The 26,515-nt window shown below is 45.5% G+C and overlaps 2 protein-coding genes across 8 annotated transcripts in view; one reads left to right on the top strand and one right to left on the bottom strand.

Moving 5' to 3' along the window:
* LOC118006676 (F-box only protein 38) overlaps nt 1–7,504 on the top strand; it is a 54,385-nt gene extending 46,881 nt beyond the window's left edge. For all 7 annotated transcript variants that reach the window (XM_034999414.1, XM_034999420.1, XM_034999421.1 and 4 more), the window contains 5 exons: nt 2,447–2,613; nt 3,970–4,115; nt 4,736–4,839; nt 5,303–5,416; nt 6,904–7,504. In XM_034999414.1, the coding sequence (XP_034855305.1) occupies nt 2,447–2,613; nt 3,970–4,115; nt 4,736–4,839; nt 5,303–5,416; nt 6,904–7,082 (710 nt within the window). In that variant the 3' untranslated portion in view covers nt 7,083–7,504. The remainder of the gene's footprint in view (nt 1–2,446; nt 2,614–3,969; nt 4,116–4,735; nt 4,840–5,302; nt 5,417–6,903) is intronic.
* Nucleotides 7,505–15,744: 8,240 nt separating this feature from the next.
* The window catches only part of LOC118006646 (5-hydroxytryptamine receptor 4), an 89,768-nt gene continuing 78,997 nt past the window's right edge, over nt 15,745–26,515 (bottom strand). Inside the window, exon 6 of the mRNA XM_034999362.1 lies at nt 15,745–15,832. Within this exon, the coding sequence (XP_034855253.1) occupies nt 15,745–15,832 (88 nt within the window). The remainder of the gene's footprint in view (nt 15,833–26,515) is intronic.

The following is a 26,515-nucleotide window of genomic DNA, read 5'->3' on the forward strand; positions in this document are numbered from 1 at the left end:
TACAATAAGTGCATGTGTGTGTCTATGTATGTATGTACACATATACATAGTGGAGGGTCTGACCCCTAACTAAAAGGTTACCTAATGTTAGTTTGTATTATATTTGTACTGCGGTATTAGGGGCTTTCATTTCTTTGCATTTCTGTGTTACTACTAGTAAGCAAAGCAAAGAAATCCTTACCAGTTTGTCGTACACTAGGAGAATCCCGGAAAGAAGAGAGAAAACTAAGATTTAAACACTACTTCTCTCCTGAATTCTAGAAAACTCTAGACCCTATGTTCACCCTTAACAGGTGATACTTTACTCCATTCCAGTCAACAGAGTCTTAAAATATCTACTAAATGACCATCTCCTGTTGGACTTTTCCTCCTAAAACAGAATCAGGGGGCCCTTCAGAAGCCCAGAGGTCTTAACAGCAGGGGAGCCCAGCCTGGCAGGCAGCACTGTCCTTGCTCTCCCCTCTGAGGTCTGAGACTCTGCTTCGCAATCTTTTTTTTTTTTTTTTAAGATTTTATTTATTTATTTGAGAGAGAAAGAATGAGAGAGAGAGAAAGCACATGAGAAGGGGGAGGGTCAGAGGGAGAAGCAGACGCCCTGACAAGCAGGGAGCCTGATGTGGGACTCGATCCAGGGACTCCAAGATCATGACCTGAGCCGAAGGCAGTCGCTTAACCAACTGAGCCACCCAGGCGCCCCATGCCTCGCAATCTTTGAGCTGCTTTGACTTCCTATTCTTTTCTCTGTTCATCTCTTGGAGAATCTCTTTTTCACCTCTGCTGTTAACTCTGAGGATTCATTCCCCCCCTATCTTGTCTAAACCTAGTGATGGATCACATGGCTTCAGGCCCTGCCTTTTGTTTGCCCTTAAACCAGATTGTTTAGCTCAGCTTATCATGAGACCAGGGATCCTAGATAAGTAGCTCTGTCCCTAGACACCTGCGAACTGAGTTAATGGTGGGCAAGATGACTAATTGAGGTCCGAACTGACCTCAGCCTTGTCTGGTTTTACAGTGCAGAGCCATTGATCCCGTATCGCCATCTGGTCCTCTCTCTTTTCCTCCTTTCCTGTCGCCTGCCCTGCTTCCCCTTCCTCCTGCCAGGTCACAGAAGGAGAAAATGAGTCAGAAAGGCAGAGACTTGCTTAGCCCTCCAACATCAAGTTAGTTACAGGGCTAGATTGCTCAGGAACGTGACATTGTGTCAAGGATGTTATAGAAGATGTCTTTATGAAATGTTGACGAGATCAAGCATATCAGCCTTATGGTTTTATCATATCTTCCATCTGATTCTCTCTTTGAGTTGGACCAAGTTGAAATCTATAGTGAAAATTGGATCAGAATGAACTTTGAGGTTTAAAAAAAAAGGAAGGGGATATTTTTCTGAAGTTAGCATACTATTGCAGTTAAATGCATTTATTATATAGCAACTATTTTTCTATAATCTCACACTTATATGTTAAACAGAGAGCATAATTAATCATGTTTTAGGCCAGCATTTTTAAAAGAACTCTCTGCAGTGATGGGAATGTTCTGTATTTACACTGTTTGATGTGGTAACCACTGGCCACATGTGACTGTTGAACACTTGAACTGTGGCTAATGCGTGAGGAACCTAAATTGTGAATTTTAATACATTTTAGTTAATAGAAATTTAAAAAGCTACAGGTGGCTAGCGGCTACCACATTGGATTATATAGCTTCAGACCAAAGTATCCAGATATTGGGGTCTTTTAAGGTTTTGCTTTTATGCTTAAGATAGGAGTTAAAAATCAGCTCTGCTCATTTCCTATGGGTGAATATATGATAGTATTTGTAAATTATTCTAGGTTTATTTGAACATTACCCATAAAATTGTATAATTTAATAGTTACCATCATTCTTTTCAATAAATATTTTCTAAACAGTTGCTGTGTTTAGGGAAGTTATTCTCTGGAACATGGACTCTCTGCCAGTAAAAGCTTAGATAGGAAAAAGTACCTTGACATCCCTTCAACATGAGGGTGACCACCTCTTGTGAACAGGACAGAATGACTTTTTATTTTATTTTTTTAAATTTTATGTATTTATTTGAGAGAGAGAGCATGCACATGAGCACAAGCAGGTGGAGCAGAGGGAGAGAGAATCCCAAGCAGACTCCATACTGGGTGGAGAGCCTGATGTGGGGCTCAGTCTCACACCCTGAGATCACAACGGGAGCTGAAATCAAGAGTCGGACGCTTAACTGATTGAGCCACTCAGGCTCCTTGTGACATTTTCAAATCATATGGTAACTGTTAGTTGTACTTTATGACAGTACTTGACCTAGGTTAGAAATGTTCACCTCTGCAGTATTTGTTGCTAATATAAGTTGGCCCAGTCTTCCAAACATGATTCCAGATGGGCTATACATTGCTCTATTATTTTATATAAAGTATTTGTAGAGCTTACCATTGTTTTCATTTTGTAGCTACCAGGTGCAGGGTACTGAAACATTTAAAAGTAGAAAATGCACCGATTGTGAATCGATTTGACTATGCACAGTGCAAGAAACTAAATATGGATCAAGTACTAGATCAGATACTAAGGATGCCTCCTGAGAGAAACCGCATCATATATCTACGCCCCATGCAGCAGGTAACGAGCTCACTCTGCTCTTCTCTGAGGAATATTGCAGTGATTTTTTTTTTTTTTTTAAGTCTTCCACCTTTTTGGACTCGGAATTTATTCATTTGCTCAACCTGTGGTAATGAGTCTTTAGATTCTACACGCTTCTTTAGGTCTTTTAGGTAGTTAGACTGCCTTGCTAATCTTCATCCTTAATGCTTCTCTGCTTGATTTTTATGGGTTTTCAGCAAGCTGTATAACGAAGGCAGTTGTTATTTAAGTTTTTATACTTAGTAAAAGTTGCCTGTGCTAAGAGCACAGACTCTGGTTTCAGACAGCCTGATTCAAGTTCTCGTTCACTGGCCAGGAACAGATTACTTAGCTTCTTTGTCTTATTTCTTCGTCTGTAAAATTAGAATAAAAACCTACACTTGTGATAGTTAAATTAATAAATGTGAAGTATCACAACAGTTTCTGGCATGTAACACGTAGTCCTGTGATAGCTGCCATTATTATCATTATTAAGAGGAAACTTTTTATTATATCTACATAAGAAGATGAATATTGGCTGAACCTATTATGGTCATCATTTCACAATATATGTGAATCAGACTAACCTGCTCTGTGCCTTAAACTTACACAGTGATGTATGTTGATTACTTCTCAGTGAAACTGGGGGTGGGGGAAAGAGCAAACGTCGTATGTAAGACTCTGTGCTTGGTGCCAAAATAAAGTTTAAAGGAGACGGTAAATAATCGTTGCAAACAGTGTTTAAGCCTGGCCCCAAAAGATTCATTTCAACAAACAAATCATTTGTTGTCTGTAATTTTCTGGGGTTGAAGAATACATAGGGCATTATCTTTCTCTCGAGAAGTTTGCCTTTCCGGTAGGAGGGAGACATGTGCGCCACTAAGATGGTAAGGTGGGGTTGCCTAAGTCAAGACAGGGGAGGGGGCACCAAGTGAACAAAGGCTACGCAGGGGCAAGGGAATGTGTTCTTTAGGATTGGCAGTAGGCCAGTTTGAATAGGGTATGTAGAAAACTACACACTCGCAGCTCTACAATGCAGCCAGTACTTAAACCTGTGCAGGGCATGCTCAGAAATGGATCCCGGGGGTCAGTCAGCTGCATCAGGATTCCCTGCTTTAGTGGGTGTGTCTGTAACAGTGACATGTAAATCAGCAAGCTTGCTGAGAAGAATTTTACCAAGCCCCACTCCCAGCATGGCAAGCTGTGTTCGGGACTGAATGTGACCATTTGATTTTCAAATCTGCCAAAGATTTTAAAACTGAGGTCCCAAAGAAAGATTGTTCATACTCTGAAGAGATAGATTTTCAAGGTGTTCTCTTCCTTGGTCCAAAGCCCTGTCTATGATGTCTTCCCCAGGTGGACACACTGACCCTGGAGCAGAAGCTATTTAGTGGTCCCTACCCCTATCACATCTGCATTATCCATGAATTCAGTAACCCTCCCAATGTCCGGAACAAGGTGCGCATCCGCAGCTGGATGGATACTATCGCAAACATCAATCAGTAAGTAATCTGTGGCCCCTGAAGGTCTTTTCAGTCCTTTCCCGTGGCAAGGGGTCCCAGAAATGAATCCTAATTGTTCTTTGAAATGATTTTGTCTGAGCTTTTCAGGCACTGAAACATATGACATACAACATGTAAAAAAACTGAGGGAAATGAGTACTTAAAACTAAAAAGCACGCCATATATATTTGTAACTTTATTTCTAAACTTAGAGAAAAATTGCAGGAACAGACCATACACGTACATTGATGTCATGTACGTGGAAAAGCGATGAAATTAAAGATCTTAAAACTGTTAATGTTTTATATCATCAGAAAGTTGGATTTTTCTATGCATTTATTATATAAATGTTTTATTTAGCACCTTATACACGCAAGACATTTGATTAGAGTGGCTTTCTTTCTTTTCCCAATAGGACTTTGAAGATAGTGAGGAATGTAATTTTGACTTGACTAGATACATGTCTTCTAGTTTTCTACTTCTGTTAGCTATTTAATATTTTGTTTGAGATGTTCATTAGAATCTAGGCCCGATACAACTTTGACAGGTCCTTTCTACCCCACACCCCAACATTGTTTCCAGTTTTGTAACCTTTATTTAATTTTTCTTGTTGCCTCCAGAGAACTCATTAAGTATGAATTCTTCCCTGAAGCCACACGAAGTGAAGATGATTTAAAGAAATACCCCAAGTACCCCTGGGGTAGAGAAATTTATACTTTAGAAGGTGAGCATTGACCATAGGGAGGGTAGGAATCTGGAGCCTTACAGTTCTTCAAGGTAATGGGTGTTTTGAGTATCTGCAGGTAGCAGGGACCACATGAATACTGCTCTCCCTCCGTGAGTCTTTACCATCCCCAAAATAATCCGAAGCAGTGTTGAAACACAAAAAGTAGAAGAAAATTGAAACCTGCTACAGTTTGGGAGTTGGAAGTAACTTTAGGGCACCTGTCTCAACCTCTTTATTTAGAGAGAGGGAGAAACTGAGGCTTACTGAAATCAAAGGGTGACCAAGATCACAGGACCTAATAGAGGCAGAGCTAGAGTTAAGAGTCCACCCCTCCTGGTGCAGCACTTTTTTACCCGTGATGGATGAAAGCACATTTTCCATTCTGCTTACAAAATACTAGTGTTTGGCCCTGTTCTTACTTCCACACCAGCAACACTGTTAATGTGTCTTCTTATTTTAGGGGTTGTGGATGGAGCTCCGTATTCCATGATCTCTGACTTCCCTTGGTTGAGATCATTACGGGCCGCAGAACCCAACAGCTTCGCCAGATACGATTTTGAAGATGATGAAGAAAGTAATTATGGCCTGATTTGTATTTCCTAGTCTGAGTATATCCTACTGTGTTAGATACTTAATATTTTGTTTGAGTTAAAAACAGTGTATGTAGCCTTTAAATTGCTTCTCATATAAATGTGAGGGGTTTTTTTAAGTTTTTTAAAAATGTTAATTAAATTTTGTTAACATATAGTGTATTATTAGTTTCAGCTGTAGAGTTCAGTGATTCATCAATTGCATATAACACCCAGTGCTCACTCCTCACGTGCCCTCCTTCATGCCCGTCACCCAGTTACCCCATCCTCCCACCCACCTCCCCTCCAGCAACCTTCAGTTTGTTTCCTAGAGTTAAGAGTCTCTTGTGGTTTGTCTCCCTGTCTGATTTCATCTTATTTTTTCCTCACCTCCCCTATGATCCTCTGTCTCGTTTCTTAAATTCCACATACGAGTGAATTCATATGATAATTGTCTTTCTCTGACTAACTTATTTCATTTAGCATAATACCCTCTAGTTCCATCCACGTCATTGCAAATGGTAGTATTTCATTTTTTTGATGACTGAGTAATATTCTGTTATATATATGTACTACATCTTCTTTTTCCATTCATCTGTCAAAGAAAAACCCAAAAAACACAAATAGAGCTACCCTACGACCCAGTAATTGCACTAGTAGGTATTTACCGAGAGGATACAAGCATAGTGATCTGATGGGGTATCTGCACCCCAATTTTATAGCAGCAGTGTCCACAGCAGCCAAACTGTGGAAGGAGCTCAGATGCTCATATAAATGTTTTTATTTGCTTTTTGTTGCCCCCCCCACCCTACCCCCCCGCAAACAGCAGCTCTCAATTTGTACAATAAGTTGACTTACTGTGGATATATAAAAGTTGGTGGGCAGGAGTCCTTGAGACAGATATTTTACCTAGGTGTTTTTATTACCTAAATGCTTGTAATTTTCTTACTCTCTACTAAGAGTTTGTCAGCTATATTGTTTTGAAATTGTTCCATTTACATGAATGATTGTTCTCCTTATGAACCGCTTCTCTTTGGATACCATAGAGGAACTTACAATTCAGGTGTAGATATTTGGGGAGAAACTTGAAGGAGCTTTTGAATAGAGTTCTTCTGAGTGTTAGCACACTTGAACATTAATTCATAGGAGGTTTTAAAAGCACACTTTATGAAGAAGCCGATTTGGAAGACCACACGGACGTGTACATATGACTTACCAGTCTGGTGCGTTGTCACGTTGGGCCTTTAATCACGCGTGCTCGCCGAGGCCCCAGACGTGGCTGGCAGCACGGCACTTACGAGGTCACTCAGCTAGCAAGTATATCCTGAGTATATCCTACTTGTGTAACGTGGGGGCCCAGCCCGGGAGCTACGCCTAGTTCAGTAGCGTCGCATTACAGCACATAGGCGTTTCTCATGCACCAGCTTCACCAGTGACCTCCAAATGATTCTCATAACCCTACATGTTTCCCCTTTACTTTCTGATTTCCAAGGCACCATCTATGCTCCTCGAAGGAAAGGGCAGCTGTCTGCGGACATCTGTATGGAAACAATAGGAGAAGAAATCTCCGAGATGCGTCAGATGAAGAAAGGTGTGTTTCAGCGAGTAGTGGCCATTTTTATCCACTACTGTGATGTCAATGGGGAGCCGGTTGAAGATGACTACATTTGACTGGTCCCTCCTACTTCCCACATATTCTGGCGGAAGCTGCTGGGGTCACCTGGCCGCCAGCGAGTGCCACCGGGATTCAGGGCATGCAGTTTGAAGGCCCTGGCACATTTTGGTATATAGGAAATGTATAAGGAACATTGAAGTTGTATACAAAGATTTGTACATAGAGGAAATATACAAAGACAGTTCCCAAGTACCACCTTTATATCATATGTTTATACAATTTAATTTAAGAATTCATTTTAATGAAGGCAGATAATTGGAAAGAGTTCATTTTGTTCATTTTTCCTGACTTAGTTCATAAAGTGTCACTTTTTGGCTGAGCCCCCATTTACTATATTCTTAATAATCATTGTCATCCCCTTAAATCTGTGCCTTCTTCTTCTCGAGCAAAGCTGTTTGAGTAAATCTGTTGAAGAGTCTTTGTGTCTTGTGTGCTTTTTTTGTGTTATTATTAAAACCAACTAAACCCTATAGGAGGAAGCTTTATGTTTGTGTACAAAATGGTGGTTCTTTTTTCTCTTGGTATTATAGTTGCCGTATTTCTTAAAATCAAATAAAAAGATTCATGAGTTTAAAAAAGAAAATTGAGTTTGAGAGGGACAGTGGAAGTTTCCAAAGCATTTCTAGTTATTTATTTCCACATTCAGTTGTGTATATGCTTTATCTTGAATATAAAAATAAAAGTGTATTAAAAACTTTTTTCTTGCCTTGGGCCTGAGTCCCTGTTTTTAAAGAAGAGCAGCAAATACCGCACAGAAAAGGAACGTGTGGAGTTGTGTCTAAGTAAGACTCCAGTGTAAGCAGGTCTCTTGCCTCTTTTTTTCTAAAATCCTGTGGCTGCCAGGTGTTCAACCCGTAGAGCTATTATGTGACCGAACACTGGGGAGAGCAGAAGTTCCCGAGATACCTGGTCACCAGGAGATGGCCTTTCTCCTTTCTCAGAAGAGACATCACCCTGATAGGGCGGTGACCTGTTCCTCATTATAGGGTCAGGGGTCAAGAGCAAAAGCACCTTCTAGAGCAACACCTGTGCTTAAGGGATAGCTTTGCCACTTGCTAGCTGAGTGACCTCGTAAGTTGCTTAAACTGGAAGGTCTGTGGAAAAATTCTGTCAACCCTTTCCACATAGGATATGTACTTACAGTCTCTATGAGGTGTAAGGGCCCTTAGAGACCGCCTAGTCCAACCTTTTCATTTGCAGGGGATTAATTGAAGTCCAGAGAGGGAAAATTCTCACTTACGGTCAAGAACTGGTCAAAGCTAGGTAGGACAAGAATTTAAGTGTCTGATTCCCACTGGGCTGCCTCAGTATCATTCACGTCCATAGGAACGCAAGGGCGCTAGCAAGTTTTCTAACACTGAAATAGTGTGAATGATCATCAGTGTCTCTTCGTTCAAGTTCTTTTTCAAGACAAAATTATTTCTATCCCATTGGGAAGAATTGTCAGGTACGACGTTCAGTCATCTTTTTATTACCTTATTTTTAACTTGGCCAATCTCCGTTTTAACTAAGAGTGTGTTGTACTCTCCAGTTTAGAAAAGGCAGGGAAACATTCTAAAACATTCTAGATATTTCCGAATAATACACCGCCCCCCCCCCCCCCCCCCCCCGCCATCCTTAGACTCAGGCTAAACCTGTTGTTTTTTTTTTTCAATGTAACCCTAACCAAATCATCTAAACCATGCTGAGATGGGCCGCTAGAGGCCGCTGCTTTCTAACTTGGTGATTTCTCTCTCCAGCTCATCTAACCCACAGTTAGAACAAGGACAGCAGGAAGCGCTAAAATCACTGCAAAGATGCTCAGACTGAAAACCAAAACCGTGAACTTGGAAGAAGGCTAGTGTAGTAGGCATTTGGTCCGTGCGTGTGGAATGAATGGCTGCACAGAGATCGGCCTACAGCAGGGCTCGGCCCACTTCCCGGACAGAGCCGGACGGTAAATTCCTCCGGGCTCCATCACGGCAGCCACACGGGGGACCTCAACAAACGGGCGTGGCTGTGTTATAGTAAAGCTTTATTTATGGACACAAATTGGAATTTCACATCATTTTCACATGTCACAAAATCTCTTTTAATTTTCCAACCACTTTAAAAAGTAAAAAGCGTTCTTCCAGCCTGGAGGACTTGGCCCCGAGGCCCTAGTGCGCTTGCCCACACCTGCCATAGAGAACGGAGTTGTCCTGTTCGTCCACGCAATTGCGTGTCACCAACTTGTGGTGCAGTGTCCGGCACACTTTTAAAAGGCCTTAAGCACTGTGTCGCGGACGGATGACTGAATTAATGTCAGTGTTAGATAGTCGTGCGAGATAATCGCGTCTGAGGGTGCTGCCCAGCTGTGAGCCCCGACAATCTCTGGAGAGCACAGCTGGGCACATAACCCTTACGGGGACAGCCTCTACTCTGGGGTCCCCGTTTCCTCGGCTGTAAAATGGTAACAAGGAATAATAGGCCCACCCCACAGGGCAGTTGTGAAGGCGCAATGAGAGCCTCCATAAACGGGAAAATGGGAGGCAAGGGGACAAAGTACTGCTTCCGCTGTAATTCCCTTCATTAGGAAAGGGGTTTTTACTACTCTTTCCATAACCTCCTCTTCTTGTACCATATTCCAGATGGTAGGAAGCAGAGATAACTGGTGAGGCCATTAAGGAAGTAATGATACCATGAAAGCATTTTCTAAAAAGTGTTTCCCCGGGAGCCTGGGTGGCTCAGTGGGCTGAGTGGCCAACTCTTGATTTCAGCTCAGGGTCATGAGATCGAGCCCCTGTGTTGGGCTCCGCACTCAGCGGGGAGTCTGCTTGAGAGTCTCTCTGCCTCTCCCTGCCCCCAACCCAATGTGTGCTCTCTCTCAAATAAATAGATCTTCTAAAAAAGAGTTTTACCAAGTGCTTTGCGTACATCCTCATACTAACACTTCCAAGTGTGTCTGATCATTCTGTCCCCTGCTTTCCTGTTGGGGAAATTAGGGCTGAGCAGGTTAACTATCTTGTCAGAGGCACGCACCTGGGAAGCGGCGGAAGCAGGATGCTGTCAGTCCGGCCGTAGAGCCTGTGTCCCTGGGGCAGAGCGTCTCGAGGGCCTCGAAGGGAGGCCGGCTGAGGCCCAGGTAGGGCGGGCCTTCTCCACAGGGCAGCCGCCCCATGAACGTGAGCCCACTCCAGCTGACCTTCATGTGGTTAGCACGGTCCCAGAAAAAGAGAGGCTGCTGATTTGCAGATGCGGGCCTCACATGCCCCGCTCTGCAACGGGATGCAGCCAGACCAGAAGAGAAACAACACTGCTGGCTGGACAGCATCTGCTGTACGGTGTGGACGCGCTGCAACTAAAAAGAACGATGAAGAGTCTCATGTGTTGATGTAAAATGACGTTTACGGTGTACCGCTGAAGAAGGCAAGTTGCAGATCATGATACACAGCATCATTTATATGTAAGAACAAGACAAGACCATATATTTTTATATGTACATTTATACATATGGAGATACACAGAACGCATTCTTGAGTTACATAAGCCAGGTAGAAGAGCAGATACTTCTCAGGAGGGGAGTGGGATTGAGCTGGATCAAGGGGTGTTTGCTCTAGCTATAGTTAGAACTTGTTATCATGGGGACGGGCTGCATTAATACATTATCTGTGTAACCCATCATTTATGTCGTCTAAAAATATATAATTTGTATATTTAGAAACAAATTTAAAGAAGAGAAGGAAGAAAGCAATCTGTTAGAGTGGAGTGACCTGCAGTGTTTGGGCCCTGACTCCTGTGTCCTTGGGCAAATCACCTTCCCTGACAACGGCGGCTTCCTTTTCTAGAATATGCTGTCAGTAATCCCTCCCTGCAGGCTGCCGTGAGAGGCCCAGGGACCTTGCTGGGGAAATAGAAACTATAAAGTGCCCGCAGTGGTGAGCTCCTGGGACAGAGGAGCCTATACAGATAGTGGTCCAGGTTCCAACCACAAAATGTGGCAAAGTCAAGTTGCCTTCCACTGGAGCCACTCCTCCTCGTCTGCACAGCCCGGGGAGGGCCTGAGATACAAAAGAGGAGCGCTAGCTCTGGCTCACACCGCTCTTTCTCAGGGTGTGCAGTTGCTGGTTCCTCAGTAGCCCGAGAATACTGGCAAGAGTAGGAATGATCGGTGCGGGAGGGCCTTTCCTCCGGACCAGTCATCTACTGAATTCCTCCCTTGTTTAGAGACCCAAAGTGAGGCTCAGAGCGTGGAAGGGAGCCAAAGAAGACACTAAGCAAGTGTCGGGCAGGGCTGCACACTGGAATAGGCAGGTCCCGGATTCCTGTCCAGGCCCCAGGCTGAGGCAGGAGGGTACTTCCTAGGCAACAGGAGGGCTTGCTGCTTGCACCCCTGCTTGCTCCTACTCTCTCCCAACACCGTGCCCTACATGGGAGAGTGGAGTAAACAGCCTGGTACCGAACCTTGTGCCCACGGTTAGCGCTGCAGGCTTGACGGTCCCATTGCCTGTGGCCGGACTCCCGCCCTGGGGCCTGGGGCCTGGGGCCTCTCGGCTGAGGGCCGCTCTGCTGCAAAGCAGGAGAAATTTGGCTACTTCTCTTGCTAGGATTTTATGAGGATTAAGATAATCTAGGTAAAGCACTTACCACAGTGCCTCGCAAAAAGGAGGTCATTAAATGTTAGCTTCTCTTATTATTGCTACATGATTATTACGATTATTATTATTAACAACTTAGCTATGTTCTGGGATGAGCTAAAAAAAAGGAGAGGAAGGGAAGGGAGGAACAATCTGAATCAAATATAAGAGCAATGAAAAATATCATCAGTTGCACTTTCCTTCTCTCTGTGGTTCCAAAAGGTATCGAATTCCACTAGTGATTTAACCACATTCACGCAGAAAGTTTGGAAGATCCTCTCCGGTGACTTCCCTCGCAGCCCTTCCCAGCATCAGGAGCCCCTGGACCCGCCAGCCCTCCAGCACTCAAATCAGTTCCCTTGTAAACACATAAGCCCTGGGCTTAAGTTAGAACTTAAAAACCTTGTTTTCATTTCTTTATCTCTATGGCTGCTTTCTATTTTTGGCAAGTGATACTGATTTTCTATTCTGGGATTGATATAATGTTTCTCAAATGTTTATCGAAGTGAAAATTTATTGACTTAAACGAAAATATTAAGTAAATTGCAGTATAGGCAGGACACATATTTGGGGAAGATCCTAACAGTGGCCCTTGGATGCATGTTGGAACACTCCCAACAATCCTACCGACTCAAGAGTTTCTCTATTTTGTGGCTGAGACAAGCAAGACAAGAGCTGGTTAAGGTCCAAAGCAGCACGCTGTCCCAAACCCAGGCCTTCAAACGCATCCCTGATTTGTTTAAATTTAAGCCAAACACGCGACCACAGTTTTCTAGACTGAATGAAAAAGAGATTGCAGATTACGGCTAGAAAAGGTAAATGTATTAGTCTTTTCCACCCACAAGACCCAGAGTTTACAAGGAAGAAGTTGACCAGAGCAGAGCAGAGTAACAGAAAGACAAAAGCAACACTGATCTCTCCCCGGAGAAAACTGCAACACCAAAGAGAAAACGGGCAGACAGCACAGCACCAAGAAAACATTACTTTGTTCTTACTTGAAGACAAAATTGAAGGCAGTTTAGTTATAGCCACTCCCAGCCCGTCCCTGGATCCCCGGATCCCCTCCTTCATCCGCTCTACATCCCCCTTCTTTCCCCCCACCGCCCCCCGTTTCCCAGTTTGCTTCAGGACAGAGCAAGTGAGCAGCGTGAAGTGGAAATGGTGGTGAGCTGAGAAGGTGAAATCTCAGGAAGAACGGGGTTGTCTACAAACACATACTTGGGGGTCAGTTGAAGAAGTTGGTTTTGATCTCTTTCGCTCTCCAGCTGCTAACCAGGAGCTGGACAGGGAGTTTGGGGCTTCTACCCGCACAGACCTGTGAGCTGGAGAGTCATGTGGAGAACAAGCACAGCTGGAGCGCCTTGATCCCAGGCGTGGGGTAGTCTGGCTGCAGCGCCGGCACCCCCGTGATTGTCCAGGCTGACCTGGCAGATGTGGCCAGAGGCGTACCCCCCCACCAGAAGCATCTCTTCTTGACACTTGGGGCTACCTGGAAGAGGGTGGCCTTCTCAGAGAAGACAGCAGAGTAAGTCTCCTCCTTCCTTAGACAAGCTCTATCTACATCTCCTCCTTCTCCGTCTTCCATACACATGCTCTATTACCTGGACTCCAGGAAGCCAGACCTCTAAGTAATGTCAGGCTAGCAGCTGTCTAGACAGAGCGCCTCTGGTCCTGTCCTATAAACTTCCAATGTGCTGTTGGGTGCATCACCCACATCATCCCAGCCCTGGTCCAAAGCGAGAGCAAAGTTTGCTTGTGAGGACTTGTCTGCAAAGGAGACCATCTTCTTGACAACGGCAAGGGCTTCTAGTTCCTCAATCACTACTGTTTCCCTGGCCCAGGGTGCTTGTGACCTCCGCAGACACCAATCAGGGGCTGGCCCACAGAAGCGTGTCCCGAGAGTCCAGAAGAAGATGGCCTGAGGATATGGCAAGATCTCATTTTCCCACACATGCTATAATCTGTGGATCCCTGTTGAATCCAAGCTCCCACTGAATACGGTAGACCTACCACGGAGAAATCATATTTTACACAAGCAGATAAGCTTGCCAAGCTCCTGGGAAAAGAAGCATTTCACAGGGAACAAATCTTACTGGATGTATGCACGTGTGTATGCATCTACGTACTCAGTAGTAGATACTGTCAACTTTGGGGACATTCAACAAAGCTTACCAGTTGCCTCAAAGCATTAAACCTCTTCCTCCTCATGATGATCTGGTTCTCATGATCTCTTAGTCTTTCCCCAAGAAGTTCTTTGTGCTTTTGAGATCAGAGACCTCATTCAGACAGCACAGGAAGAACTCTAGAGCCCCAAATTTACTCAGCTCTGCCTTTTCCATGAAAAAGTGTAGAAAGAAAATGCAACTGTGAGGAGGCCTGTTAAACCTCTCTGAGAGGGTCCCATACCTGGGGTGACCAGCCAGCTTCCTTTGCCTGGAACTGAGGGGTTTCCCGGGATGTGGGACTTGCAGTGCAAAAAACCAGAGTGTCTGATTATCCTTCCCACCGTTTCTGGGGATGGAGAGAAGAGGGAGAGCCAGTGGGTTCTGCTTCCAAGGATAAAATCGGTGGTAAGGAGGCAATTGTGGCTTCTGGGATGACTTAGGAAGGAAAGTGGGGTCAATAGATCAAGCACAAAGGCAAGGAGAACTGGTGAGGCTAGAAACTTCAGGCACATCTTTATCTTGTAACCTCCCCCCCCACCACCCACATTGCCTGTTCCCTGGGCTGGGTCCCTAAGAACCAGCAATCCATCTTTGCAATAGGATTTTTATCAGCAGTCAAAAGAAAGGCAACTGGAAGAAAATTTGCCCTCAAGAGTTTCAACCTGGGGGGATAATTCACCCCAAGACAAAATGATTTGCTGGTAGCTTTGACATCAGGGGAGCATCTCCTGAGGAGCTTGGAGGAAGTGAGATGCTAAAAAAGATGCAGAAAAATGGAGCCCCAGCAGCTTCACAGGCAGGGGGCAGGGAATTTCCCCAAGAAAGTAAGTTGGTCTGTGATTATGTCTTCGCCCCAGCGAGCAAAGTGCCGGGCCCGAGACCAAGCACTGCCTCAGCACAGGGCCCTGAAAGCCCCTAAAAGGTGTCTTATTGGAGTAACTTCATTTCCTCACCAAATATGAGTTGCAAGACCATCCTTAATCAGCATTCTCAGTAAAGGTGCAGTTCCTTCTCCCATTGTCATGGAAGGAAAATGAATCAAGATTCATTCCACGTGACCTCAGAGCCAGTATGCCAATGAGAAAAATGTCATCTTTAAACACACACACACACAAATTAGACCAATAGTAAAGATGCCTTTGGGTAATGGATCTAAAATCAAACCCTGAGCAGTTTCCAAATCTATCCCCAAGAAAAAAGAAAAGAGAAACGTTCATATCTATCAACCAGAAAATATTGATGTTTCACTCGTCAGCTCTTTAGTGCTTCTGGACAGACATCTTGGCATTGATATCAATCTGACTTCATTACAAGAGCCTTGATTAATTCACCCACTATTGCATGTCCAGAGGATGGCCACAATGGAGAGGAAATTGGAGCTGTTTAGATTGGAGAGAAGACTTAAAAGGGTGGGTGGATGGCAGATCAGTGTCTCTCCCAATATCTAAGGGCTCTCAAAGGGAATAGGGAGCTAACTGCATGACCCCCGATGGAAGATGGAGCCGAGACAGGATTGTGTTCCAACAAAAGGAAAAACTTTCTTATAATTAAAGTTTCCCTATAATAGAAGGAACTGCATTAGGAGGTAGTGAGCTCCTATCCCTGGAGGTGTGCAAGCAGAGACTGACCAACTTCCAGGGATGCTATGGAAGATGCTACTCCTGCATTGGATGGGAGGCTGGATCTGAGGATGCCTGAAGTCCCTTCTCAACTCTGAGATCCTCCATATTCTGGCCTTGGTCCTGTCCAACACTGTGTTCCATGTAGCTTCCCTGGGCCCTCGGCCCCACTGCTTCATGCCTCACTGGTGGTGAGGAGGGTCAAGAGAGATGCCAGGGAGTCCTGTTCATGCGGACGTGAATGGGAATGAATGGCTTAATCATGAGCCATGTTCTCAGTCAGAAGCATGATTCCAAGGATTCTGGGTCATTGTGTATGGGCAGTTTCTCAAGTTCCTGGTGATGTCCACTGTGCAGAACTGTGTACCTAGAGAGGAAGGAAAGAAAACATGAGAACTCTACAGGCGTCCTTCAAATGCACCGAAGAGAGTGTTCCCACTACTGTTGACTTCCTTTCTACTGTCTGTTTCTGAGAGGATGGTGAGGTGGGGCTGGGCATCAACCATTTGAAACCTTTGTGAAATCTTACTATGCAAACCAATTGAAAGCAGCAACTCTGGTTGAAAGCTAAAAAGGAGCCTAAGCGTTCTACCCATCGAACTTCCTCTAAAGACCCTGAACCCAACCAAAACCCTGGGGTTCCAGAAAAGATTCGAACTATTGATCTAGCCAACCCACTGAAGGCCTTCTTCCATAGTATTCCCGAAGGAACTTCATGCAAAATCTACATCAAGAACTGAATCCAAATTGCTCATTTTAAAAGTAAGGAACTGAAGGCCTGGAGGAAATGACAGGCCCAGAATACGCAAAGAGTTAGTGGCAGAGTTTGGACTAGAACCTAGATTTCTTCTTTCCTCCCAACAAAGCCTAAGGCTCTTTTGTAATCATCAAAATGGACTTTATGTACTACCTCAAGCACTACGTACACTAAGTTTCCTCTACCAGGGAGGGTTCTGGATCCAGTACTATCAAAGTGCTGAGATTCGTAAAGTACTCAGGGTCTGAAAGACATAGTCACTGTATTCGTTTCTTTGATTCCTTTTGGTGACATTTGGGAGAGTAAATCAATTAGATGAATCAAACAGCCTGTTGACTCTAAGCATCACAGTGAAATTTCCTACTTGACAAGTGTTTATTATTTGTCTGCAGGATCACACAGTTGCACTCATATGTTAACTGCCTTTAAATCAATCTCAGTTGCAAGTGGGTCTTATCATCAGTAGCCCAGATTCCAGCATCTGGCAGTTATCCTTATGAAATTTCTACAGAGTTTCGGAGCGCTACCACTTCCCTAAGGCCAATGTCAAGCCCATTCAGTAGAACAAATAAACACATGCCAGTTACTTGGCATCATATGTTGACAGTCAACTTGGTGGTGATTTCTCATGAATTACATTAATGCTTTGCTTTGAATTATAATAAATTGTTGCTGACTTGTATTGATCGATTGGTATTTACCAGGTACCGTACTAAACCCAGTCCAGCGTTACCTTATTTCATCGTCACAATAGAAGATAGTATTATATTCATTTTGCAGTTGAGCAAAATGACACAGAGCTTCAGTGACTTGCCCAAGAGAATAAAGGTTAATATGTGAAGGTAAAGTCGGTCAAACTCTATCTGATGCCACTGCCCAGGTTCTCACACAACCCATGGACCAGGTACGAACCTAGAACAGTGGGTCTCAACAGGGACAACTGGGAGACATTTTTGGTTGTCCTGGCGAGGGCAGCTAGTGGGCAGAGACCAAGGGTGCTGCTTAGACACCGTGCAATACACAGCACAGTGTCCCACAACAGAGAGTTACCTGGCCCCAAATGTCAACAGTGCGAAGACTGAGAAACCCTGATCTAGAATAAGAAGTCCTCTGAGCTGGCTGGAAGCAGAAGGTAGCTGAGGAAGAGAGACAAGGTGAAGGGCGTGAGTCTGACCTCTCCCAGAATTGCCCACTGTAGCTGCGGCTGGGCTTGAGGCTAGCGGAGGGCATGGGACTTGGAAAACCACAAGCACCTGCTGGATGAGCGTTGAGAAGAATAGACTGGAAATGGCTCTAGAAAGGAAGAGGGCATACTTATAATGATGGTGACCAGGGAGGGTGCCCCGGGGAGGTATGTGACTAAAGACCTCGGGAAGTCAGTGTTCCAGCTACGGAGTCATTAATGCTCAGCCTCAAAACTACTCTTCTACGCTTGGCTTTGAAGGATGCTGCGAACAGTGTCAGCTTTGTACGGGTCTCCGGTCGGGCTTCTCCAACAGGGGGCGCTGCAGGAGGATGGCAGCCTGGAAGAAGGAAAAGGGCCTTGCTCCTCCTGCGGCCACCATCCCAGCCAGGCTTCTTGAGCCCGGCAGCGGAGTCCAGTTGGCCGTCTTTCCAACTCTTGCGAAAGCAGCTTCATGGCAGCCCCTCAGAGATGGCAGCGCTGGCTGACAAGTGCCTCCTCTCCGGAGGTCTGCTTCTCTGGTCCGGGGGGTCCCTCCTCTACGTTTCGGTTTCGTTTCTTTGTTTGTTGCCTTGTCCCCTCAACCCTGAGGTAGCAGTAGCTTCAGACAGAGCTCACATGACTGAGGAAGTAAGATGTACTCCAGGCCTCATTTTCTGTAATTACATACATTGTTTTCAGTTGTATCATTTACTCGTCACAACTCTAAGCGGTACCTACTCTGCTTAAACCCATTTTATAGATGAGAAAACCGAGACTCAGAGAAGTTAAGCGATTGATATAAGGCCACAGTGTCCACAATGCCCACACTCTTGACCTCAAAACTCTTAACACTCCTGACCCTTTTCCCTGATTGGGGCCAATAAGTTCCTTTCACAGGCCATCAAGGGCACCTTCTCCTACACCAAGTTCACATGAAAAGGGTGTCCTGGTTGAAAAGGCAAACTGATACATCCGATCACGTAAATGTGCTTTCATGGAGTATAGGCACGCCTGTCCAGCAGCCATTCCTCTCTCCCAAGCATCAGCTTCTCATGTGCCAATGAGCAGATTGTTCAGGAATGACTAGAGAAGAGGTGTGGAACTGGAGGGGATATTGCAAGTGGAGGTTCCCTTTTACCCAGAGCACAGCTGAAGGGCAGCAGCTTTTTGAGAGATGGGGGGTAGACAGAAGGGTATGCTTTCTAGTTACAACACCTGTGGGCTGGGGGGTCCTCACCATGGTGTGGTGGGTGGGACACACAGGATGGAAGAACCGCTCTGAGATTTCAGTGGCAGGACTGTCCCCAGTGTGTCCCCAATGGAGTCTGGCCCACAGAGGTACTCCCTGGGCTTGGGTATGCATTCCCGAGTCTCTATGAGATATAGATCTTTAAGTCAGTGTTTGCACTTTCATAGTATATGACGGGTATTTAAGCAGATCTGGGGTGATCTGGATGGCTACCCTATGAACTCACACCGCCTTGTGAATTCAGATCACACATTTGCGTGAGGTCCACCCTCATGTAGCACTGACAGTGGCCAACTTTATGCTGTGTTTCTTGAAGTAGGATGCATGAACCTCCAGCAGTCTATAAGCATATTCATGGGGATCTACACATCCTCAATTTGAGGAATAGTGGGGAAAAAGAAAGCACACGATACTTTAGACAAACCGAACAGCATTCAAACTCCGACTCTACCATCTACTGCGTTGTGTGACCTGGTCAAGGAGATCAGTTCCACCTACTTCACAGCTTCTTTGTGATGATAAAATTACCATCTCGAAAGGGCTGAGCAAAGGGCTGGATACATAGTAGGTACTGGTATCTTCACTGTTAAGGAAACCAAGGTTCAGAAAAATGTGACTTTCCCAGGGTCCGAGAAGTACGACACATGGGATGTTTAAGAATACAGACTCTTAATGCCTGGGTAAAGCCCGGCTCTGACACTCACTAACTCTGTGAATTACTACAAATGTTCTGGGTTGTTGCGAGCATTAGATGAGATAATGCACACAAAACTCTTACTAGATTAGTGACGGCCAAGTAGTAAGCACTCCATAAATATTTATGAGTACTGTTGCTCCTTGACATTGGATGTAAAACTTGAAGCCAGTACTTGATTGCGGATTCGGTGCAGAAATCCATTCTTTAGTAATTGACCAGATGTTTGTTCACTTAGCAATCGATCACAGAGCTGAAAGAAAACTTCATGATGGCTTTACAGATAAAGAAAGAGCCCCAGAGACAGCCCGTCATCTGTCAGAGTGGCAAAAGCCTCTCGGTTCTGTTTGGTGTAAGATCTTCCTTGTCGTTTCGCAGCTGTGCTGGTGGAAGGCAGACCCCAGATGTGTGGGTGTATACCTGGGCATTTTCAAGCCCAGATGAAAAAACTCACCGCTGTTTCCCAAGCAACGGCGAGGCAGGAGGCAGCTCCCTTCAAGCGGGGTTGCTTCCCGCCTGTAGCATTAATTTACTCAAACATGAAGGGAGCCACATTAGGTTTGGTAATTACCTGAGTCTACAATTCATTCACTGAGCAATTAGCATCGCACTTAGAGCAGCTTGGATGCCATAATTAGTCGCATAAAATAGCCCCTTCTGCCTGCCCAGCCTGGCATTGTAAGGAAATGATTAGACTTTATTCCACATCACCCCAGCCGTCCCCAGCATGGCGGTGCTCACATGGGGTGCCTGCAAGATGTTTTAATTATTAAAATATAACGTGCATGGGTTTAAAGGGATTCAACCCTAAAGCAGAGTTTCCCGAAGCTGGAGCCCCATCACCTGGGAACAAAGACCTCACATTGGGTGTTTTCTTGAGGCTGGGAGGAATGAGACTTTCAAGTCTTAGGCGTTTATTCATTCGGCCACTTGTTTATTTAAAAACATATTTTCAGTGCCTCCCACAGTCTAGGCACTGGGCCACGCCCCGGAGACAGGAGGGTGGTGAAGACAGTCTGCACAGTGTCTGTCCTCCTGGAGCCCGCAGCGTGGTGCAGGAGACCCACAGTCAGATGCAAAGTCACAGCCACAGGAGGTGTTGGGACAGGAGGCATTTGGGCTTGCCGTGAGCGCTTGTCACAGGGACAGAGGTGAGGCTGGGCGTCAGGGTCCCGTAGCCCGGGAAGAGATGGAGATGAGAACTGAAGGGTAGGTAGGGGTTAAGCAGGCAAGGGGAGGGGGAGGCTGGCCAAAAGACGGCTGCCACAGGGCCAGGTGAGTGCTTCTCGAGTAGAACAGGCTATGTCAGTCTAAGATGAGCACAGGGACTCGGTGAGGCTCAGCACACCCTGGATGGCTTCACTCAGCCACAAGCCGCAGAAAGCTGTGAGCAGAGCAGGTGCACGAGGACTTTCTGTTTGGAAGAACGTTCTAGCTGTGGTGTATAGAATGGACTGGAATGAGGTTGGAGTGGGAACCCAGAGGTAAATTAGGAGGTATATCAGCTTCCTATTGCTTCTGTACAAATAGCCACAAATTCATTGACTTACAAGAGCACAAATTAATTACCTTACAGTTCTGTGGATCAGAAGTCCAATATGGGTCTCACTGGGCTAAAGTCAAAGGATGGGGTTGAGCTGCATTCTTTCTGGAGGCTCTAGAGGAGAACCCCATTCCTTGCCTCTTGCAAAGGCTGCCTGCATGCCTTGGTTTATGGCTACATTGCCCTGCCCTCTGCTTGCATCAGCACACCTCCTCCACTGAAGACCCTCCCGCCTCTCGACGTAAGGGTGCTTGCGAGTACAGCGCCCCCCCCCCACCTGCCCCGGACGATCCAGGATAATCTCCCCATGTCAAGATGCATAGCTCAATCACATCTATAAAGTCCCTTTGGCCATGTAAGGTAACAGATTCCCAGGATTTGGGGGTTAGGATGTGGTCCTCTTAGGACAGCCATTACGTTACATGCCACAGATGATTCTCAAGGTGTCCAGAGGTGGCTCAGAGATATTGGATGGGACCAGTGGGGGTGTTGAGAAAAAGTCAGAGTCAGGATATATCTTGAAGGATCCCCTGATGCATCAGCCATGGGGGCAATGGGGGAGTTTGAGGCCCAGCATGAGCGAGGCAAAGGCGCGGTGGCAGGACAGAGCACAGAGTGGTATGCTTTGTTTGAGGAAGGGCGGATGTTCTAAGAATATATCCTACATGGTGGGTGAGGGTGCTGGGAGATGAGGCTTAAGGGAGGGTGAGGTGGCATTATTGGGGGTCTTAAAAGCTGGGCTAAGGAGGTTGGGCTGAATCCTTAGGTGACAGAGACTGAGATGAATACTGGCTGCACCGTGGAAAGTGGGAGGGATGACCAGGGCACTGAGACCAGCGTGGAGGCTCCTTCCTCCAAGAAAGATGAGGTCATGAGCAAAGGCTAGTAGCAGTGGAAGGAGAAAGAGAACCTTACAGAGAGTGATGGGAAGGACGCCATCATGGATTGCATGTGGGGACCCACTGAGAAGGATGTCCCAGTGAGCCTGAGTTTAGGGGCAACTAAGTGGATGCCATTCACGAGAGGGCCCTGACCACCCTGAGCCTCTCTTCTCTGGTAGAGACACCTCCAGTTCCTCAACATTCCTCACAGATCAGTTTCTACTCTCCTCAGCTCCTTGGTTGTTCCACTCTGGACTAGCTTATCTTTGCCACTTGAAAACAGGTATTGCAGGTGGGTAAGGGACCTTGGCCTCAGGCCCTCCCCTTGGTTATCAGTGGAGTCAGGATCAAACTCCACATTATGGTCCAGGTGTCCATTTCTATACAGGTATTTATAACTATTCCAAAACAGGGAGTGTTTCCTTTAAGTGGGTTCCCCTCACACCCCCACCCCATACCTTCAGGGGCCCGCAATCTCCCAAATGTGCTTCTTCACCATAGGATGCAGCTGTGGCATCAGCCCTTGTTCCCCCACAGTCTGAGGAATGATCCCCACCCCTGCAGCAGGCTCACCCTGGTCATAGTGGAGGCCAAAGCTAGAGCACTCTTCTTCCATCTCCAGAAAAGATGTGATGTCAAGACACTATCAGGCTCTTACTGCTTGAACGGAGAATGGGTGGGGCTGTCTGAGGGAGCCAGGTTTGACCCGTGTGTTCATAGAAGAGAGAAAGGTGGTCCAGAAAGAGAAAAGAATGAAGTTGATGTGTAGTGCAAAGCAGGCCAGAGATTATGGCCTCAGAGAGATGGAAAGAGGACTACTAATCCCTGAAAGCACCCCATTCCTTATTTTAGCCCCAGTGAAAGCCAAGAAACTTCCTGCTCTGGAGATCCACGAGCTGTCTCCTTATCTCTCCAATCTCTCTTTGTTTTTCTTCAGGAAGCATGAACGGATTTACAGCCTGTGGTAGACACTATGAATTATGTCCTTTAAAGCATGTGCCCATACTCTCTCTTTCTGACAGAGCATATCTCTTAGTGGAGGCAAAAATGCTTGATGCATTGCAGCTAAGGGCTTGGCCTGTGATCTTCTCCTGGTAGATAAGACCTAATGGTCTGCTAGGGGAGTCTGCTGAAAAATGTTTTCCTCCTGAATAAAACACAAGTGCAAGAAGAGTCTGCCTTATCTTCTAGCATTTGGTTATGGCTATGGTTTTGTGAGGAGGATGCAGTGTTTGGAGCTGTTGCAGCTATTCTGTGACCATGAGAACATCATCCCAGGATGAAAACGAACAGGTTGAGAATGGCAGAGTGGAAAGATAAAGAGTATCTGTGTCCTCCATGCTGCTGTTGACTCAATGGATTAACCTAACCTGAAACTACCCAACTCTGGACTTTCTATCTTGTATAAATGACCTCTTACGTTAATTTTAGTTAGGCATTCTAGAATGTCCTTGTAGGCAAAAGTGTTCTAAATGATGTAATGTCCGTGCTCCTTGTCTTCCATGTCTACAGTCACTTCCCAAATTCTGCCACATTCCAATCCTACCCATCCTTACAGACTCAGTTCAATGTCCACCAGGAGGCCTTCCAGAAGCCTTCGAAACTATCCTTCAGCATTTATTGTCTGTAGAAATACAAATTATCTGTTAATGTCAGGTGTCTGGACATATCTCTGGCCTCCTAACACTCCTGAGAGGCAAGGTCCATATCTTATAAGAGGTAACAATCTTTTAGCCCTCTGTACCAGACCCTATGCTAAGTGCTTTGAAAATCTTATTGCATTTAGTGCTTACACTGACTCTATGATGTCAGCGCTGTTATTTTATATATCTCCATTTCACAGATGAGGAAACTGAGATTTGCCAGAGGTCATTCGGCCAGCAATGGGCAAAGCCAGAGGTCTGTAGATTTGCCAGAGGTCATTCGGCCAGCAATGGGCAAAGCCACGATTCAAATCCACACGTGTTAGAATCTGAAGCCCTTTTTGCTATTAGCACTTTCCAACCTTATTCCTTCTTAATCCTTGCTACAGAGCTCACAACACCTCACACAGAGTGCAGAATATCATGGAATCTATAGAAATGGAATGAAATGAATGGATTACAGAATGAGACAATCCTCCCCGACATTGCCTGGCATTTGTATTGATCACAAAAGACGTTGAACTCTTCTGTCCCTGGTCCTCACTCGGCTCTGTGTGTTGCACTGCTCAATCTCTGCATCTGTGATGTGCTTTCCATTCTTTTATGTTCCATTCCATAGCTCCTGGGGGGGGGGGGGGGGGGTGTGGTCCTTTCCACATTTGGAAATGGCCCTGCTTGTAGGTAGTTCTGGTTCTCAATCTCTCCATGGGTAGGAGACTGAGAAAGCCACCTTAGCACGAAAATCACATCATGGGCTGGGGTCGTTCTGATGGAAACACCCTGGCAGAGAAGGTGGGAGTCTGAAGATGAAGAAAGGGATATTTTCCAGCTGGTAGAGGACTGAGGGTATTATGGACTAAATGCGTCCCACCCTAAATATGTCCATAACCCCTGATGGGATGGTATTTGGAGGTGGAGCCTTTGGGAGATAATTAGGTTTAGATAAAGTTTTGAGAGTGGGGCCTCCGTGATGGGATTAGTGCCCTTATAAGAAGAGGAAGAGAGACCAGAGCACTTTCTCTCTTTCTCCCTCTTTGGTTCTCTCTGCCATGTGAGGACTCAGTAAGAAGGTATCTGCCTGCAAAACAGGAAGAGGATTCTCACTGGGAAACGAATCTGTTGGCTCCTTGATCTAGAACTTCCCAGCCCCCAAAACTGTGAGGAATGAATGTTGTTTAAGCCACCCAATATATGATAGTTTGTTATGGCCGCCCAAGCAGACTAATAGCGGAGATCTCAAGGAGCCAAAGAAAGAATGCGTAGGGAGGGAGAAGGAAACAACAGGATGCGTTGGAAAGATAGGACCTTTTGTCTTTAAGTGACTAATTCAGAAAAACCTGAGGCATCAAGAGAAAATAAATGAACTACCAGAGGGGTGTGAATTAGTGGGAGCTTCTGTGAGTCTTTTACTAACAACATGTCATTTGTCTAGAGATCAAGCATCCGGTGTCGTTAACTATCCAGAGACCTGATTGAGAGGTTTTTGTTTGTTCTTTTTTAAGGCCTCTGAATCATCAGAGTAGTGGTCACAAATACGTTGGCTTCTCTTAGCCTTCCTTGGTTTTTCACTCAGAGAATATTTACACCTGGTTTGTGTATAACTCTGGAGAGCTTGGTACTTCTCCCACCCACGGCAGAGCAGAGCTCACCAGCGGGGGACAGACTGTCTGCAGGACAAAAGGACGGTGAATGTGTGCAAAGAGCAAAGAAACATAAGAAAGTCGACAGAAATCGACCCAGTGAAACCAACAGGGGCCACTGGTGCAGATGAAAACGTTTCAATCGTCTCTTGAGGCCATGACTCTACCAGGGTGGCTTAACAAAGGAAAGTCAAAATCACAGCTTTGAATAAAGTGGCTCAGGATCTGTTCTGATACTGGGGAATCCAAATAAAGTCTGTAGTTCCGCTGCTAGTATTGGGAAAATGCTAATCTTTCCAGCTTTGATGAAAGATCCATGGTTGGGTAAATTGTTAGCATTAGGGGGAAGCTGTGTGAAAGGTATAAGGGAATGTTCTGTAGTATCTCTGGACTGTTATTCTACAGATATAAATGTGTTTCCAAATAAAACATTAATAACCTACTACAAAAAACTCCCCTCAGCCTGATTTAGTCACGATCACTTGTTTAAGAAAGATGAAGGGTGGGGTGCCTGCGTGTGGCACAGTCTGTTAGGTGGCCGACTCTCGATTTCAGTGCAGGTCATGATCTCAGGGTTGTGGGATTGAGCCCCGTGTTGGGCTCAAACTCAGTGCGGAGTCTTGAGATTCTCCCTCCCTTTTCCTCTGCCCCTCACCCCGCTCGCCCTTGTGCTGTCTCTCTCTCTCAAATAAATAGATAAATATTAAAAAAAAAAAAAAAAAAAAGGAAAGAAAGATGAAGGAGTTCACCACTTATAGCCAAGGAGAGACAGCATGAATGGGGACCTGGGACAACCCAGATGACAGAAGCTCTAGGACCACGATTTCACAGGTTGAATCGAGCTCTGGCAGGTGCTCATCTCCCAGAGGCCTTGGGAAGCCTATGCTCCCAGGACAGGGAAGAAGCCTCAAACAAAATCTAAAAATTAAAGAATATAAAATGAAATAAACCTCCCAAACCATATGTATCCCTGGCCTTCGGATCAATAGCAATCAGGGTCCAGAAGGAGCTCTGGGCGTGGCGGGCGTCTGCCAACAACTGTGATGTTTCCGTGGCAGGTGATGTGTCCATCGGACAAGCTGGCCCAGTGAAGACAGAAGAACAGGCAGAGACCAAGGACGTTGTGTAGGAAGAAGTGACGAGACAGACACAGACAGACTCATAATACAGACAGTGACAGACTTACAGAGCACGTTCAGAGTCAGACAGGAACTGGTCTATTGCAGAAGAGCAGGAGGAAGCTGGAGACAGAGGGACAGCCACTTTTAGTTGAAACGGAAAACAGCCACAGAGGAGGGAGAGCCAAGCAGAAGTTGAGAGAGAAAAAAGAAAGAAAACACAGAAGTGAGTGGACAGGTGATCTTAGCCTAAAGGAGTATTCCAGTAGCCTCAAAGTGCCTGTAGGGGAGGATAAAGTGGGGAACATACTTATTGCCCAACATGGTTACGTCACACTGTTTGTCTAGAAAGCACTTCTC

Source organism: Mirounga leonina, unplaced genomic scaffold, assembly GCF_011800145.1.
Source record: "Mirounga leonina isolate KUSES-001 unplaced genomic scaffold, KU_Mleo_1.0 Mir_98, whole genome shotgun sequence".
In the NCBI taxonomy this organism is placed as follows: domain Eukaryota; kingdom Metazoa; phylum Chordata; class Mammalia; order Carnivora; family Phocidae; genus Mirounga; species Mirounga leonina.